Raw genomic sequence first — 16,280 nt, forward strand, 5'->3', positions numbered from 1 at the left:
TACTTTATAGCAGCAATGTTGTAAACAAATTGTGAATTTTACAAGTAGATTTTGTGGATTTTCTTATCGTCGTTGTCTTTCGATTAACCTGGAATTTTTTTCAAGCTAAGTGTGTATTTAGCTGTAAATCTATTAGTCTAATGGAAGAAATGAATAAAATTAAAACTGATGTAGGATTAAGATGTCATAGATTTTGACAACAATATAATGACGCACAGAAATCAGTTTGTACACTAATAAGCTTTGACATCTCAAATGGTAAATGATGTTCAGCCCATGTTGTCAATTTTAATGTGTACTGTTCGATACGGGCATTATATACTGATCCAAGCGGACAGGATATTGATATGCGAATCGTTCGTTCTTTACTGGGCGGTGCCAATGTTTTGATCGGTACCGAGGTAAATCGACCAATACCGCCTTGGATTACAATTGTTACCGAGGCTTATCGGTCGGTGTATCCTGATGTGGTAGGTGGAGGTATTTTTAAGGTTTTAGAGTATATCATCGATATGCCCTAACGTACTAATGATATATATATCCATACGTACCGTGCCGAGTAAAACTCGAGATATATTGGTATGGATCAGTATTCGAAACCCTACTTTAACCCATTCAGCTTGATCCTCACTTATGAACCCCTTCAGCAGTATGGATATACCTGCTGGTGGGCAGGGAGTCAACCAGGTTTCAGTAGATTTAGCATGTCACGGAACAATATCTCCTCGTAGAAAGATGTTCCTGGCCGGGATTTTGTTCGAACGGAACCAAAATCGAATTGACTTGGAATCGCAACTGATGTAGATCAACGATTTGATGGTTCGGAACCAAAGTAAAACATAATAGATATAGTGGTTAAGACTTTATCTAATGATTTGAAACCGACTAAAAATGGAAAAAAATTAAGAGAAACACAAATATATGATTAGTACTCTAATCATAAAGTCTACTGCCCGAGTTTGAGTCTTGACGAAATAGTTTATTTATTTTTTAAAGAAACACAAATATATGATTAGTACTCTAATCATAAAGTCTAATGCCCGAGTTTGAATCTTGACGAAATAATTTATTTATTTTTTAATCAATCAAAACCGACAGTAGGATAATTTCAATATCAAAACCCAAACTGACTATAGAACCAACTCGGTTCCAGCTCCAAATTTGATAAAACAGAAACCAACCATTCCAATTCCAATTCCAAATTGACACAACCGAGATAAGGCCTATCACAAGCTGCAACTCCTCTAGCTGGCATCACTAATGTTCTACAAGAATTTACTTAAAAACACACCCTGTCGCAGTACCATTCCGTCTGAAAGGGAGTCGCAGCACAAAAGCATTTAGTTTGCGAGAAGAAAATTATAGTACTAATTTCAACACCATGTATTACAGGATCATCTTGATACAGACTATGAGAATTACTTCTTAGAAGAAATCATCCATCCCTAAACTATTAATGGCTTCCGGTAGTACTACTACACAGGTTCACTAGATCCATCAACAGAGAATACAATGCTTCGAGAGACAAATGACCGAGAAATCTTCGGTTTTCGTACTCCCCCTTTTCTCTAGAAAACTTCCCATCCTCCGTCAATCCATCCTCCATTATCAACCACCACGATATGCAGCCATCAACATCATTAGGGTCCACATGTGCCACGAGGCCAAGCATGTCACCTTGGTCCACATCAAAATACAGGCATAGGAAGTCTCTACTTACCTTCATCCCAACTACCAAAGCTTCCTCGTGAAGCCAATGGATGATCTGGCCTGCGATCTGTCAGAAGCAAAGATGCAATGTCAAGGTTAATTTGATAGGAGTACAGAATAAGGTTTCTGAAAATTCAATGATGCATATACACGTGGTGTCAAGCCTGCCGAATACCATCAAGGTTATTTTCTGTCATAATTCAATATCCCGGGAAATCATCATCAAAATGCAAACAATCAGGAGATTCTTATACTAATAGAAGATTACAATTTAAAAGATGGAAGCAATTACAATGTCAAAACAGTTCACATGCATACAAATGACATTGCGCTACACTTTTCTTCCTAGCCAGATCAACAATGCAGAACTAATGAGCAACATGTCTTGTAAGGATCAATTTTCTTTTCCAAGATCAGCTTATGAATGAAACTCTACAAGAACCTAACAATGATGACAATTCAATTGCAGTGGAAGGGAAAATATTAAAATGTATTAACTAGCATTCACATGTTCCAAAAGACTCGAGTCTCATATCAGTTTCTATACAGCTATTTTAACTACAAACTAGTGAACTCCAAACTGATACTTCACTTTTGCTGTCTATCGACTTAGTCTCCTGACCTGCTTATTGAATTTTATACAACTCTTTGCAGGATTTATATAGGTTTTATAGTTGAGATATAATGGGCCACATGAACCATCCCACTAATGTTCCATTCTTTTCTTGTTTGAATTCAGATTTCCTGCAATCTGCTTCATTGCTCAAATGAAACCTTGACTTTTTCTTTGGTCATATTATACAAGGGTGCAGCTGGAAATATCTTGAAAAAATTGTCTTAGTTAGACAATGACATCAAAGTTAGCTTGGTTAAAGCATTCTCTACTCTGTACTCTTGAATCATTTGGTCGCAAATTTCTAATTTCTAAGAACTTCTTGTTTTGTCAATCTGCTCAATTTCTTAAGCTTTAAGCTAAACTATTTCAAGGCCTTGACAATACAATAGGCACTAAATGTAAGAAATGTTGAACCTTTAAAATTTGAGCAACCACAAAAAGGAACAAGGATCGGAATTCGGAACTTAGTTGGACATTCCATCATGATGATTTCATCTTGGCAGAGTGAATTTTTCAAGTCAAACAATACAAGTACTATCATTTTGGAACTTTAACCTTTTTCTAGAATAAACACACACTGTATGTTACCAATCATACCTGCTGAAGAAGAACCAGTGGGAGATCATCCAAGTCACAACCATAACAACTGACTGAGAAAACATCAGCAGAAATTCCTCTAAATGAACTAAGGATACCAGGTGCACCTTCTCCACTCACAGTAACTTGGTCATCCTTGACCACTATCTTGGTATGGAACTGTGACCTGGTTAAATGCTTCACATCATAGATGTTTGGATGCTTGGAGAGGCAACCAGCATGAAAAATTGAGTCGGGAAATTTCAAGGAAAGGGACCATGATGATGATCTGGAATGCCAAGTAGGGTGAGATAACAACTGAAGATATGGAATTCGGCTGACCTGAATATAAAAGAAGGTAGAATCAGAACATACTTTCTCCATAATCTGATTCATCATTGAAGAGAGAGAGAGAGGAACAGTTCTTACGAGACATTCAATTTCTGCCAGCACTTTGTTGGAAAAAATTCTATGGGCTACTGTCTTACAGAAATGACTGAGACCACAAGAATCAGCAGGAGCCTGACCAGGAACTGGTGCTCTTGTGGCAAAATGTCTCTCCTTTACTTTCACCTGGAAATTTTTATGGAAAACATGGAGCAAATATATCTCTAAACTGACAGGATTAGGAACTCCAAATTTATTCATCTTGAGAGGATTATTGTCCTCATTAGTATTTGCCGATGCTGATGAGTCAGGACGTGTGAGCCCATTTTCCCCATTTTGAGGATGTCTCCTGGAGTCAATCATCTGAATATCATCTTCGTTCTTAGAGGACACAAGGCATAAACATATTGAAGTATCTTGATCAATTGCTAACTGTAAAAAGTCTTCTCGCATCCCAGTGACATTAATTCCTGGAGACGGGCCGTAACTTTCACGATTCACCCGATCAAAAACCTACAATTCCAATTAAACCCAACAACTTACGAAGTTCATAATGGTGAATGAAATAATTAGAACAATATTACCTGCTCCAAAAATATTGATTGATGAATCTCACGAAGAGCTGAATGTGTATCTTTGACCCAGGAATTGACATCTTCATCAGTTAAAGCTTCCTTCTTGTCTGCTTGAGGACTCTCATCTGAGCCATATATATTCCCTGTAGGGAGTCCTTTGTGTTTGGAACTAAAATTGGTCCCAAGATATCTAATGGATATGAAACGGCATGATCTTTGAGGTCTTTGTATGGCCAAAAGGCCTGCAGTCTCATGAAGAACACGAACCACACCAATGGGTGATGGACGAGATATCATGGTTGTGTCTGCTGGATTATCTAGCATATCAAATGTGAACCCCTCACTTCCCGGGCCTGCTGCTAACAGACGTTGTCGTTTTACTTTCCAGTGTTGCTGCAATCTATCATTTTATGGAAAACTGAGTTAGATGCTCTTCCCAAATTTGAAAATGCTTCTGCCATAAGATTGGAACATACCTGATCAGTGAGCCATAGAATCTAGCCTCTTTTGAGACTTTTTGTTCCATTGCTTTTGAAGATTGCTTGAAGTATCTACCAAGATTCTGTATGGCATGCATTAAGTCCCAGAAGCAAAAAATCACAAAATTTAGAATTAACAAATGTACTAAGTCAAAGAAAGGACCACCAGATGTTGTCAGCGTAAGACCCAAAAAGAACAATTATTTTAAATTCAGAATAACATCCAGATTTATTCTCCAGAGTCTGATTAATCAGTGTGAAGAAAATAGTTGAGACTTTTCATTTAAGGGAATGACAAATAGTTGACACTTGATTAACCTAGTGTAGCACATTAGAATATGCTAGGAGCTGAAGGGCAAAACCAGTGCACAAGGTTTCCATCACTATGGGGTCTAGGAAGGATAAATGTATGTAGTCTTACCCTATAAATAGAGAAAGTATTTCTGTGACTCAAACTCTGATCATCCAAGTTGAGGAGTCGTCATCTTATCATGTTCTAAAGGATAAATCCAGTGCATCGGGTGAGGAGCTAAACCTACTATACACAATTGAAGATCAGTTCACCCTCGATGTTGACTTTCAACATACTTACAAATCCCTTAACTGTGACCCTCAAGCTTTACTCATAATTAAATGTAATACATGTTATCGTTATAAGAGTTTCTTAAAAACTACTTTGAAAATGTAAGCAACTCTAGTTGATCTATAAGTATTTGGATTAGAAATTTAAAAATATTTATAATCATTATTCAATATATGTGTTGCCCTTTAGTTTTCTTTAAGAGTAATAAAAAACCTCTAATTCTAAAAAATATCATGTGGGTAAACTAAGGGAAAAATATTGATCAAAATTTACAAAATTGTGTTCGGCAGTAGGGTCAGCTAGGAGAAACTGTGGGGCTATGATCGACTAAGAATACAATTCTAAGATCAAACATTCTCATCTCTTTTTTTTGTTCCGTTGCAGAATCGATCTCTTGGAATGTCCTCATATATATTTGACGTGTCCATAGGCATGCAAGAATGCTTGCAACACGAGAAAATTCCCTTTGACATACACATCCACATCTCACTGGTGGCCACAGACCAAACTGCTCATTATGAGTACAGATGGTATGAGGGATAAACATGTAGTGCCCAAAACTTCATGCTAGCCTAAGAGCAGAAGAATCCCTATCAGAGTAAAATTTCTAGACCGTAAAGTGTAGACAACTAAACATACACTTAAACCATAATCAGTTATTAGTACTTCATTAGGGAGATTATGATCAATTGCAGGTCAAACTTATTGAACTGTAAAAGCCATACATAATATGACTTGGAAGTACATTAAACACTACTGCATTTTAATAGTGAAGTTAGTACCCGAAGACGTTGAAGCTTGGTCGCTGCAGATACTGCAAGATCCGAGAGGATTTCATTGGGCAACTGCTTTGGTCTTTGCATTCCAGCCACTGCTACTGCATCATTTGCTTCAACCTACATAGTTATCTCCAAGAAAATAACTGACTGTAAATTCTCTATTTATGTAAATTAACCTACAATAAACAAGCTTCTCCATAATTTATGTGGGGAAAAAGCATAGCCAAGCTTCTCTGTATTTCACAACTAGCTGCTGCATGTTCGGAAATGAACAAAAATGATGAGAAACAACTTGATCACTCGTCTATTAAGTTCTTGGTTATAGATCCAAACATACCAGATATTTATGATAGTTAGTATTAGTATACCATTAATAGAGGCAAATGAAAAGCTACAAAGATAAAAATCTAAATAATCATTTTATTTATCAAAAGAATAAGAGTTTGACTACCTTTGTGGATCTCATACACTACCTTAACATTGTATAATAAAACTTAAACCCAAGTGTGGATCTCATAAACTATCTAGACTAAGAACCCTAAACACTTGACTGTTTGTGGAGGCCACAAACCAATTCCCTTGCTATATAAGCCAAACAATTACCATGCTCATTGGATATAATCATTGTTTAAGATTTTGGCCAATCAGTGTCTGGAACACGAAAAGGCAAGGGCAAAAAGTTAGGAGTTAAGAAAAAGTTAGAAACTTGCTAGTATGAAAAACCCTAGACCCTAAAACACTTGTGGATGCTATAAACCAATTCCCTTAACCTATAAGCATAAAAGTTACCATGCTCATTTGATATTAGCACGGTTCAACATTTGACCACTCACTGCTAATACAGAAAACGGTCTTGCCTGACCAGCATCTTTAAAGAAGTTTGTGAATTGAAGGAGTATTCTTGGATTTACGTGTCCATGTTACATACAACAGCAGTAGCAACTTTAGGTTAATCTTAATCAGCAAGTATCTCATAGAAACACGCAGCGAAGCTAAGGGAGTCAACAAACATGAGCAAACGAACTGAAGAACGATCCGTTGGAGGCAGGAAATAGGAATATTAGATAACTTCTCGATACTAAAGACAACATTGCAACTGCATTCCGAGAAGAGGGGAAAGAGAGAGAGGACCGTGTTGATCAGATCGATGATGATAGATAACTCCTGATGGGCAAGCTGCAAATTTTCCACCAAACTCTGCCAAGGCCAGGCCTGTTGAGGTGCGGGAGCGGCTTCCTTGGGGCTTTTCTTCTGTTTCTTCCTCGTGTCCGTATTCTCCGCCACCACGTTAGAGAAATCGATCCGCCGAATCATACCAAGACGCTTCTCTTCATGACTGACATCTCTGTAAGGAAGAAGGTGCTCAGGTCACGCCTAAAATATAACTTACAGAAAGAAGAGGGGTGGCCGTAAGAGGAGGGCGATGCACACGGAGGGAATTGCTCGTTCCCGGCTTCATCAATGGCGTCCAATCGCTTGATCGGGAGTCTGTCAAGATCGACCCTGTTCCTCTTTGCGTTTTCCTCCATGCTTCTCTCGATCTCGATCTCGTTCTCGATCTCAATCAGTTGAGACTAAACACCAACCGCAATCCACCAAAGTAAAATGAAGCCCTAGAAAGATGACACTTCACAAATCGATTCGCTTCTGCTAAAGGTGGTGCGGCGCAGAAGAAGAGGAGAGAGAGAGAGACAGAGAGACTGGGGGCGGACAGCACGAATGGAGGAAGAGGGAGAGGTAAAACTTCTACCCATCTCCCAAAGGAGGTACCCATCAACTGACGTGGCTCCTAATGGGACATGACTTGCGGGACCCTTTCCCTCGTGAATTGCGCGTGATAGGGGGATGGCTGCGATTTGCTCGACACAACAGAGGGCCCGCATAAGTCGCTAGAAACCCTAAAGCTCTGTTTTCTCGTTCGATCTCTTCTCCCTTCGTCGCTCTCTCCTCTGTCCCCCATCCCCTCTCCTCTCCATCACTACTCTGCAAGTACAACTGGTGGTGTTCTCCTTCCCTGCACCGAAGTTTCTCGCAGCATTGTGGCTCTCTACAAAGGCAAGATCGTTACTGATTTTTTCGAATTTTGAATAGATTTTCCCAATAACTCTGGCATCATTCACATTGAGGTGCTACTACTTGAGGGACCCATATCACCATAGTCCAAAATGTCCCTTTTATATGTTGCATGTATGCTCAAGGCTTCTCACATTGTCGACACGAGGAAAGCGTTCTGTTCATCAGGTTCACTACTGATGTATTAGAAACTTCTAATCATCAGGTTCACGGTCTTGACAAGCTTAGGAATCACATATCCGGATTATTCATTTGATTCTAATATCCAAAACATGTTGAAGTCATTGCAAGTGAATTTATTACTATCAAGCCAACCCCTGTTGCATGCAAGTAGGAGGAGGAGGAGGAGGCCCTGTAACTATCGTTCACGTCCCCAAAAGCTGGTATTATGAGTGCTAAATCATTGGCTGGCAACCCACAATATCCTCCCCTGGGACGTGGACCACTCAATAATTTGAGAGAATAATGTGACATGGCACGTCAAGTAGCAACAGCAGCAGGGCCATACAACTGTTGATACACAAGAAAAAGGAAGCCAAAAGGTCCATATCTCCTTTTAACATATGGATATATATTAAATAGACGGAATTGCCATAAGCTTCTTTCATGTCTATATTATAAGTTACATGGTGTCATACGCCCTTTCTCCATTTCGTACGTCAACGCAACTACACGATAATGATACAGCAACACTCAGTCCAGTCTCCACTCTCCTTGGTTTACTCATCTGCTTAGTATCCTGAACCTGAAACGAAACGTACAGGGAGATGGAGTCATGAGAGAGAGAGAGCGAGAGAGAGAGAGAGAGAGAGAGAGAGGAGACTTCGTTATCAGAGTGCTAAACACAAGACTGATTACTTACTGTAGTCCCTCGGTGCATTGCATCGGAAACATTCCATCCTACTGGCATAGTTGTGCTCGTTGCAGCCTAATCTGTTTCATCAATAAAGTGGGATCAGCAGCCTACGCTAAAGTTGGAGAATCCATGATATATAACTTTGCCTTTTAGCTTATGTTGTACATGGTCGAGACGGTATATTCTTCCCCAAAGTTTACATGCATGCATATACATTGAAATATGGGTTATCGAACCATGTATTTTCCATGATCCAACTACTTCCAGGAATATTCACGTAATGATAGTGGCTGAACACCTTAAATAAAGTCATGCTATCTTCAACACACGGCATCTCTTGGGATGAGTGCTACTTTACGCAGCTGACATGTAATATATTCACGTAATAGTGGCTGAAAACTACAACAAAAGTCGTGTTATCTCAACACATGGCATCTCTTGTGATCGCTGCTTTACACCACTGTTGTGTAATAGTGGTCCTAATTGCTCTTCTAGATTATATCATAAGCTTCTTGTGTGTGTGCATGCCTGTTGCAGGAATTAACACACAACAGTGGTATACTATCTTATGAGCAATGCAATCTTATATATGCAGGGAGAGATTGGTGCGGTGGAGGGAGCAGGAGGAGTGATATACCTGGTGCAAATCCAGTCGCCGGATTTCCAGCCCGACGACCAAGCGCCACTGCATCTGAAACCCCAAGACTGCGCCACCGCGGAAGCAGAGTCGTCTTTTGTTGCGCCGCACTTGAAGCAGCTGGAACGGCTGGCGTAGTTGTGGACGCCGCAGGAGCAGTACCAGTCGCCGGGCTTCACATCCCAGCTCCCGCTGACGCTGGTGTAGTCCGCCCTCTCCACGCCCAGCTTGAGCTCCCCGCATCGCTGGCACGAGTCCCGCCGGCAGAAGTTGACGTACTGACACGACCTGCAAACCCAGTCCCCGGGCTTCCGACCGCTGCTCATTCTCCCTGTAAGGACAACCAACCCATACTTCGATACCATGTCTCTCATCTCATGTTTTATTGGAAGCCACGAGAGCTTACTTGCGTTCTGGAGTGTATTCTAATGCTGATCGATCGATGTCAAGCGGGCAACGGTTGCTCGAGTAGAGGAGATGGATCTCTTGAGCGAAGTTGGTGGCTTGGTTTCTGTTGGTTTAGGTGGCGTGGGCTTTTATAAGGAAGGTCGTCTCCTGTAGGTGATAGCAGTGCATGCAACGCGAGAATTGTTCTCTTGTGGCCCGCCTAAATCGAAAGGCTAGACTTGTAAAGAGGGAGGGAGAGAGAGAGAGATTAGGCGAGACGATGCACCGAGACTATCTCTGTATCTGCAGGTTAGAATGGAATATGGGGAGGCTAACGCTGTGCTGGATACTGGATATATAGAGAGAGAAGGGCTGAGGAAGGGCAAGCATGGACAAACTCATGTGATTGATTGGAGGAATTTTACATTATAGTTCGGACCTAGCGTCCTTCTCTCTCTTTATGCGATTCCCCCACACTTTGCCTAAAGCTCAGAAAGAAAACCCAAGGCAGGTCTTATGTGGGGAGCTCATGTTCTCTCGCTCCCATCCGCACCTGTGTAAACCCACATCACATGTTCATGTGCGAGACACCAGGAGAACGCGTGGCGGCGAGGTGGAGCCCCGCCGTCCTCTCCCTCAGGGAACGTGGCTCGCCGTGACATGGAACCTCTTTCTCCTTCCCTCTCTCCTCTTATTCTGAAAAGATGTGTGCGGCTCGATCGTTTCCATCTCCACAACTGCGCGCTCCTGCGTTTACATGTTGACACGGATTAATGTGTGGTTGTCGTAATCTGGGTAATAGTAGCGATCGATGATCCGTGTTCGCGATGATAACTAATGCGAATCTGTGGAAGTTCTTCCTTTACAGATATCGCATGAAACTGTTAAAACGCGAGCCGCTTAATTGCTCCCCGATCCAAATAACTTTCAGCTTCTGTTGATGAACAGTGGGTGGAATGGCATCTCTTCAGGAGCTGTCTTGTCCTCCTAATTTTAAATGAAATATTGTCTAATTTATATGAGATGTTGTATCAGAACTACTCTGCATATGTATTCACTCACTCCTCGTCATATAGGAATGTAATAAGATGCCTCATCATACACTGTTGCAGTCTGGATTCATTTTCCAAAGAAGAAACAATGAATATGCTCGAGTAAGAATTATCTGCATATAGACCCCTCGAAATTTAACGTAAATGCCTCGAGTTCCCACAAATCCAAGTTCCTTTTCGCTTGCGGAGTAGCCACGTTATCAATTGATGTTCTCAAGAAGATGCGTTAATTCATGTCACCAACAGACCACAGACCCCTTTCGATTGATTAATCGACACTTGTTTTATGCATTGCATCGCATTGGATTCTTAGCGCATGCAACCATGTTCGACACATGCAAGTTCTTTTCCAGTTTCAGCTCGTGATGCTCGTGGCGCAAGAAGCACATCGAAGGGTTTGGTTCACCGCATCGAGCATGCGGTTGAATCTATGTATGATAAATGGCAGCCGACGAGAGCATCTACGAGTGAGTGTGCATGGAGACTCCAACTTTTGATGGCGTGCGATAGAGAAGGAAGGGGTGAGAGGGAGGAGGATGTCTGCTACTACGACGACTACTACAGGAATAGAAGGAGACGCCTTCCCCGAGTGGCTCACAAGTGGGATGCTACTGCCAGCGATCGGTGACGCCGGTGGGCTCGGCATGTCTCCCTCCATCGCCATTGGGTGCTGCTTGCATTGGTTTGGTCCTCTCCTTTGGCAAAAGGCTGGTTCCGATCATGTCAGTGTGTAGAGGATAAGGAGGAACCGCCGCCACGTATCACGCCAGCCAACATGAATGAATACTATCCCAACATCCGCCCAAGTAATCAACCAACCAACCAACAAAACTTTTCATGCGTACATTATTTAATTTGCATGAAATCCCTTCTGTAGGCAGTGGCAGAGGCAGAACCAACAGAAGAGTCACTTTTCCCTTTTGGGGGAATATTTGGCACTGCTAATTAATACAAATGAGATTTTAATGTTTAATACCAAAAATGTGATTGGAAACACAAGATGACAGTTTTTCGTGTGTGTGTGTGTCAGTGTGTAATAACCTTTCAAAGTTAGTGATTTTGGTCTTTATCGGTACAAAGCACAGAGACTTAAAAGATTAATGTAATTAATCACCATCACTTGGCATAACAAAATGTGTTAATTAATTTAAAACTTATTTGAAATATTATTTATGTTCGAAAAACTAAATATTTGAAGGGATTTTTCCTAAATTGGGAAGGGTAGATGCGTCATTTCACTTTTGTTTGGAGGTTACAAAGGGGAACGCATTGTGAGTGTTTCACCGTTTTGGGAACTCAAAATTGCAACCGGTTGAGGTTCGATGAACCAATCTTCCCGTGGCCTTCCCTGATCTCTTCCCACGTGTATGGCCAAGAAAACATCATCAAGAAACTCCTCAGCTGCGACTGAACTCGATCCTAAACCTATTGCCGAAGCCGCTTCCACCGCCATCCGGCTAATTCCCGGTCGATCGCGCGCCGTCCGCTCTCGGTTGCGCCTCCGTTCGTCGCCGGTAATCCTTGCACTCCTCCCGTCCCTCCTTCCATCGCAGGTTTCGGGGCCAGAAGTCTCTCTCCGCTGGTTGGGAGCGATTCCGGAGGTTTTAAGCTCTCTCGATCTTATGCATATGTTGTTGAAATCTACTAACAGTGCTTATGATTTATCAATCGATTAAGTAGATCCGTTGCAATGCGACTGGTCATGGATTCCGATGCCGATTCAATTGTTCTGTGATTAACCCGCTGTTAATCCATCTAGGATGTCGTCTTTCTGTATATCCATCTAGTTTATTGAGTGATTTGTCTCTGAGATGTATGTGTTTCAATTTCATATTCACATTCTAAACATTTAGGATGATCGAGTCTGAGATTGCTATTATTTACCTTGAATTTTTCAACAAAAAAAATTTCGGAAAAAAGAAAAGTTTGTGCTATACGAGGGATTACCACTTCTTCTGTATTAAGAATGTGTGGTGGATGCTAGTTTTCTTCTGGTTTATTTTATCCTAAAGAAGGGAAGGCAGTAGATGGACTAATTACATATTATCCCATGTAAGTAGACCTCGTCATGCATCTTGGTCCCTATTCTTAAAAAATCTAAATTGGAATCCTTATACTTATGGCCGTGAAACATCTAAATCTTTTTATCTTAGCACCATCGGTTTTATCGACGAAAATACAAAAACAATAGGCAAAAAAATAATTTTAATATTTCAGTTGGTGGTGACGGACGACGGCACCATTGGGGCCCTCGGGTGCTGCTGTGGATGAGGAGAGCGGTGGCAAGACATGAGGGTCGTTTTGCATCTGTGTTCACTTTGACGTAGTTGTCGAGTGATCCTTTTGTCGCTTTGCATCTGCATCGGTGTCGACACAGTTGTCGAGCGACCCTTTTGTCGCTCTGCATTTGTGTTGGCGTCGACGCAATTGCCCAGTGGCGAAAGGGTCGACGATGTAGATATCAAGTGGCCCTTTTGTCGCTCGGCAACTACGTCGACGCAAATGAAGATGTAGAGCAGTGAAAGGGCCGCTCTCTACATTAACGTCGACGCAGTTGCTAAGTGATGAAATAGTCGCTCAACATCTGTATCGATGCCGACATAGATACAGAGCGATGTTGCTCGGCAACTGCATCGACGTCGATGTAGTGAGCAGCCCTTTCACCGTTCTGCATTTGCATCAGCATCGGCATCGGCGTCGACATAGTTGTCGAGTGACGAAAGGGTTGCTCGACATTTGCATCGGCACCGGCACAAATGCAGAGTGGCGCCAACATAGATGCAGAGCAACCCTCATCTCTCGTCGTCGCTCTCCTCATCCACAGCAGCCACCCATGGCCCTAGCAACGTCACCATCCGCCTCCACCGACGTCATCTATCACCACAAACTAGAACATTGAAATTACTTTTTTGCCTTTTGTTTTCGTGTTTCTATCAGTAAAATCGATGGCGTTAAAGTAAATGGACCTAGATGTTTCATTTTCATAACTATAGGGATTCTAATATAAATTTTTTAAATTTAAAGATCATAATGTTAAGGAGGTCTAACTACAGGGAATAATCTATAATTAGCTTACAGTAGACATAGCAACTTCTTAACTCTTTGATGGTTGCTCGGGATACCATCCATGATAGACCAAAATGGAATAGAATTACCACCTGATCCATCTTCATCTAGAACAATATTACTCCTTAGATTTCATTTCACTGGGTTGTGATAAGGTACATTATCTAGTATTGTTATTTGCACAATTATTTTTTCCTTTTGGCACGATATTGATGTTGGAGTCCCTTGAGAAAAGAAATGCTTGGTCATGTACTTTCAGTTTCTTTTGGTGTACAAACTTGTTCCTTTTTCTGTTCTTTGCCTTTTCCTTTTTCCCTTTTTTGGTGAGTATACATCTCTTATTTTCTACCCTTAAAGCAATAGCTTTTTCCCTCATGCCAATGTCTGTCTTCATTAGTAACTAATCACAATGGAAGCAGGGAGGGAGGTGGAGGCAGTTTCCTCGACTCATCTTTTTCTGTGGAGTGAAAGAATTTGCTATTTACCTTAACTGAGTGAACTACTGATTCAAGTTATGGTTATATATATGTGTGTGTGTGTATATATATGTGTGTATATAAATATATGTGTGTGTGTGTGTGTGTATATATATATATATATATATATATATATATATCTCATGACTTTGTGCCTTATCATATTACATTGCAGAGGAGAAAGAATGCCTGGAGGAAGGATCCCTCCACCATGGCGAGTTCTTGGGACTGCTACAGCATTCGTCTTCGGGGGCTTGTTCACTCTGTCCCTCGCTTCTTCTGTGGCTATGCGATCCCTGCAATCCTTAGCAGAAGCTAAGCGGGTGAATCTTTAGAGATGCCTTTATTAGTTTTTCTTGCTTGCTTAATTCCTTGTGCTTCAACCCTTGAATCTATTTTTGATAAGTTTGAATGTTTCTTTCCTACAAAATAACTGTAGAAGAAGGTGGCCCTGCCTTGTTCAGCATGTAAAGGGAAAGGCTTCTATGGATGCAAGTTATGCAATGGGAAATCCACCATCGAGTGGTCTCCTTTGTATGATCCTATAGTTATCAACCCTTGTCTCTGCCCTACCTGTGAAGGAAACAGGTCAGTCTTTTATGAACTTGCACTTTCAAATTTTATTTTATTTTTTGCTGACTGACATCAATGGAATTTCACTTCCAATTTAATAGATTTGCTAGGTAGTAATTCGGTAAGTCGGTCTTATCTACTATTTAACCTGAAAGGGTTGTAGGGAATTGCATTTACTCAAGAAAACTCTAAGCAAATAAATGGTCGCTCATCTCATTTATTTTCACTGACGATCTCCTTGGACTCTCTTTTACCAGAATCCAGAGATGCTTGAACTGTCTTGGGAAGGGTTATGCATGATTCATCTTATGGTATGCCTTCTTTGTGGTTGTCTTTATCCTACTACACAATCATTTTTGGAGTACCACTAAGACAGAGTAAAGAGATTTACTCGAGTAAAACTGTCTGAAATCTGAAACAGGTGAAAATAAGATGCTCTAGGAAACAAAGTCATGTATGGATCTGAAACAAGTTTATGACACTCCATAAACGATATTTTGCACAACAGCTCCTGATAGTCCTTGTTCATCTGGTTGACCTATTCTGAGTTATAGGCCGCTATCAATCATTCATTGAAATTGCATGCATATATGGTCTTCCTGAACAAAAATGGCTCACACGCTGAACATGATTAGTGTTCTTTTTGTAAGACTATGATCATGTTTTGATTGGTGGATGTTTCAAATTCTTGTGTTCAATAATTGTTCTTTGGTTTCAGCTATGATCAACAGGTGGAGATTTCTGTGGCATCATAGCGGGATCTTAATTTTTCTTAAACATTATTGAGGCTGACGCAAGAGGTGTCGGTTCTTGGCCCAGGCATGATCAGAGTCCATGGATTTGCTTATTTTTCCCTGAAAAGATGATAGGACAGGAGGACATGCAAAAAGAAAGCAGCATGGTTAATGAGGCAGAATACATTACTGTGTATAGGTACCTTGTTTTGGGCAAGAATACATATAACAGTACGGACATCAGAAATCTATGCGACCTTTCAGGTTCCAATGAATCATCAGAACCACTTCGTCAGCTTCGCCTCCACCAGTCTTCGCATCTGGCTTTGCAGTAGGCACCAGAGCCCCTTTTTCGCTGACCACCTGCCTCAGGCGTGAACCTACTTAACAGTCGCTGTAAGGACATTAAGCAGTAAGAATCAGTTCTCGTAATGCATTAATTGGGGTGGATTGGTGGATGTTACTCATAATAGCAAGAAAACCAATACTGTGTCTAGAGGAGTACGAGGAAATTTACTACCCTGCCACAAGACATGATGTTCAGTAGATCTTTCTCGACCCGTTGCACAACCTCCGACTATTCATGCAAGAGAAATGTGCGCATGGATATAAGACAGAACAAAAGGAATGAATACGAAGGAATAGTATATATAGTCAAGGCAATTACAGCGAAAACCCGAACAGACAAACCAAAATCTCCATCAGCAGTAGAGAAATGTAA

General features: G+C 41.1%; 3 protein-coding genes across 3 annotated transcripts; 1 reads left to right on the forward strand and 2 right to left on the reverse strand.

The window, feature by feature from the left end:
• Positions 1–1,339: 1,339 nt before the first annotated feature.
• Positions 1,340–7,397, reverse strand: LOC103976043 (mediator of RNA polymerase II transcription subunit 17). Its single transcript, XM_009391222.3, has 8 exons — positions 7,137–7,397; positions 6,837–7,050; positions 5,709–5,822; positions 4,341–4,426; positions 3,874–4,264; positions 3,332–3,802; positions 2,924–3,244; positions 1,340–1,777 (listed from the first exon to the last, which is right to left on the reverse strand). The coding sequence occupies exons 1-8, from the start codon at positions 7,232–7,234 to the stop codon at positions 1,454–1,456; spliced, it is 2,019 nt and encodes a 672-aa protein (XP_009389497.1). The 5' UTR covers positions 7,235–7,397; the 3' UTR covers positions 1,340–1,453.
• Positions 7,398–8,308: 911 nt separating this feature from the next.
• Positions 8,309–9,984, reverse strand: LOC135630823 (uncharacterized). The gene is made up of 4 exons (XM_065138047.1): positions 9,678–9,984; positions 9,272–9,602; positions 8,641–8,711; positions 8,309–8,523 (listed from the first exon to the last, which is right to left on the reverse strand). Exons 2-4 carry the CDS (start codon positions 9,595–9,597, stop codon positions 8,510–8,512), a joined length of 411 nt encoding a protein of 136 aa, XP_064994119.1. The 5' UTR covers positions 9,598–9,602; positions 9,678–9,984; the 3' UTR covers positions 8,309–8,509.
• A 2,035-nt stretch (positions 9,985–12,019) lies between these two features.
• On the forward strand, positions 12,020–15,854 carry LOC135582399 (uncharacterized). Its single transcript, XM_065140178.1, has 4 exons — positions 12,020–12,311; positions 14,428–14,575; positions 14,692–14,840; positions 15,544–15,854. Exons 2-4 carry the CDS (start codon positions 14,438–14,440, stop codon positions 15,578–15,580), a joined length of 324 nt encoding a protein of 107 aa, XP_064996250.1. The 5' UTR covers positions 12,020–12,311; positions 14,428–14,437; the 3' UTR covers positions 15,581–15,854.
• The last annotated feature ends 426 nt before the right edge of the window (positions 15,855–16,280 follow it).

Source organism: Musa acuminata, chromosome BXJ3-2, assembly GCF_036884655.1.
Source record: "Musa acuminata AAA Group cultivar baxijiao chromosome BXJ3-2, Cavendish_Baxijiao_AAA, whole genome shotgun sequence".
NCBI classification, from domain to species: domain Eukaryota; kingdom Viridiplantae; phylum Streptophyta; class Magnoliopsida; order Zingiberales; family Musaceae; genus Musa; species Musa acuminata.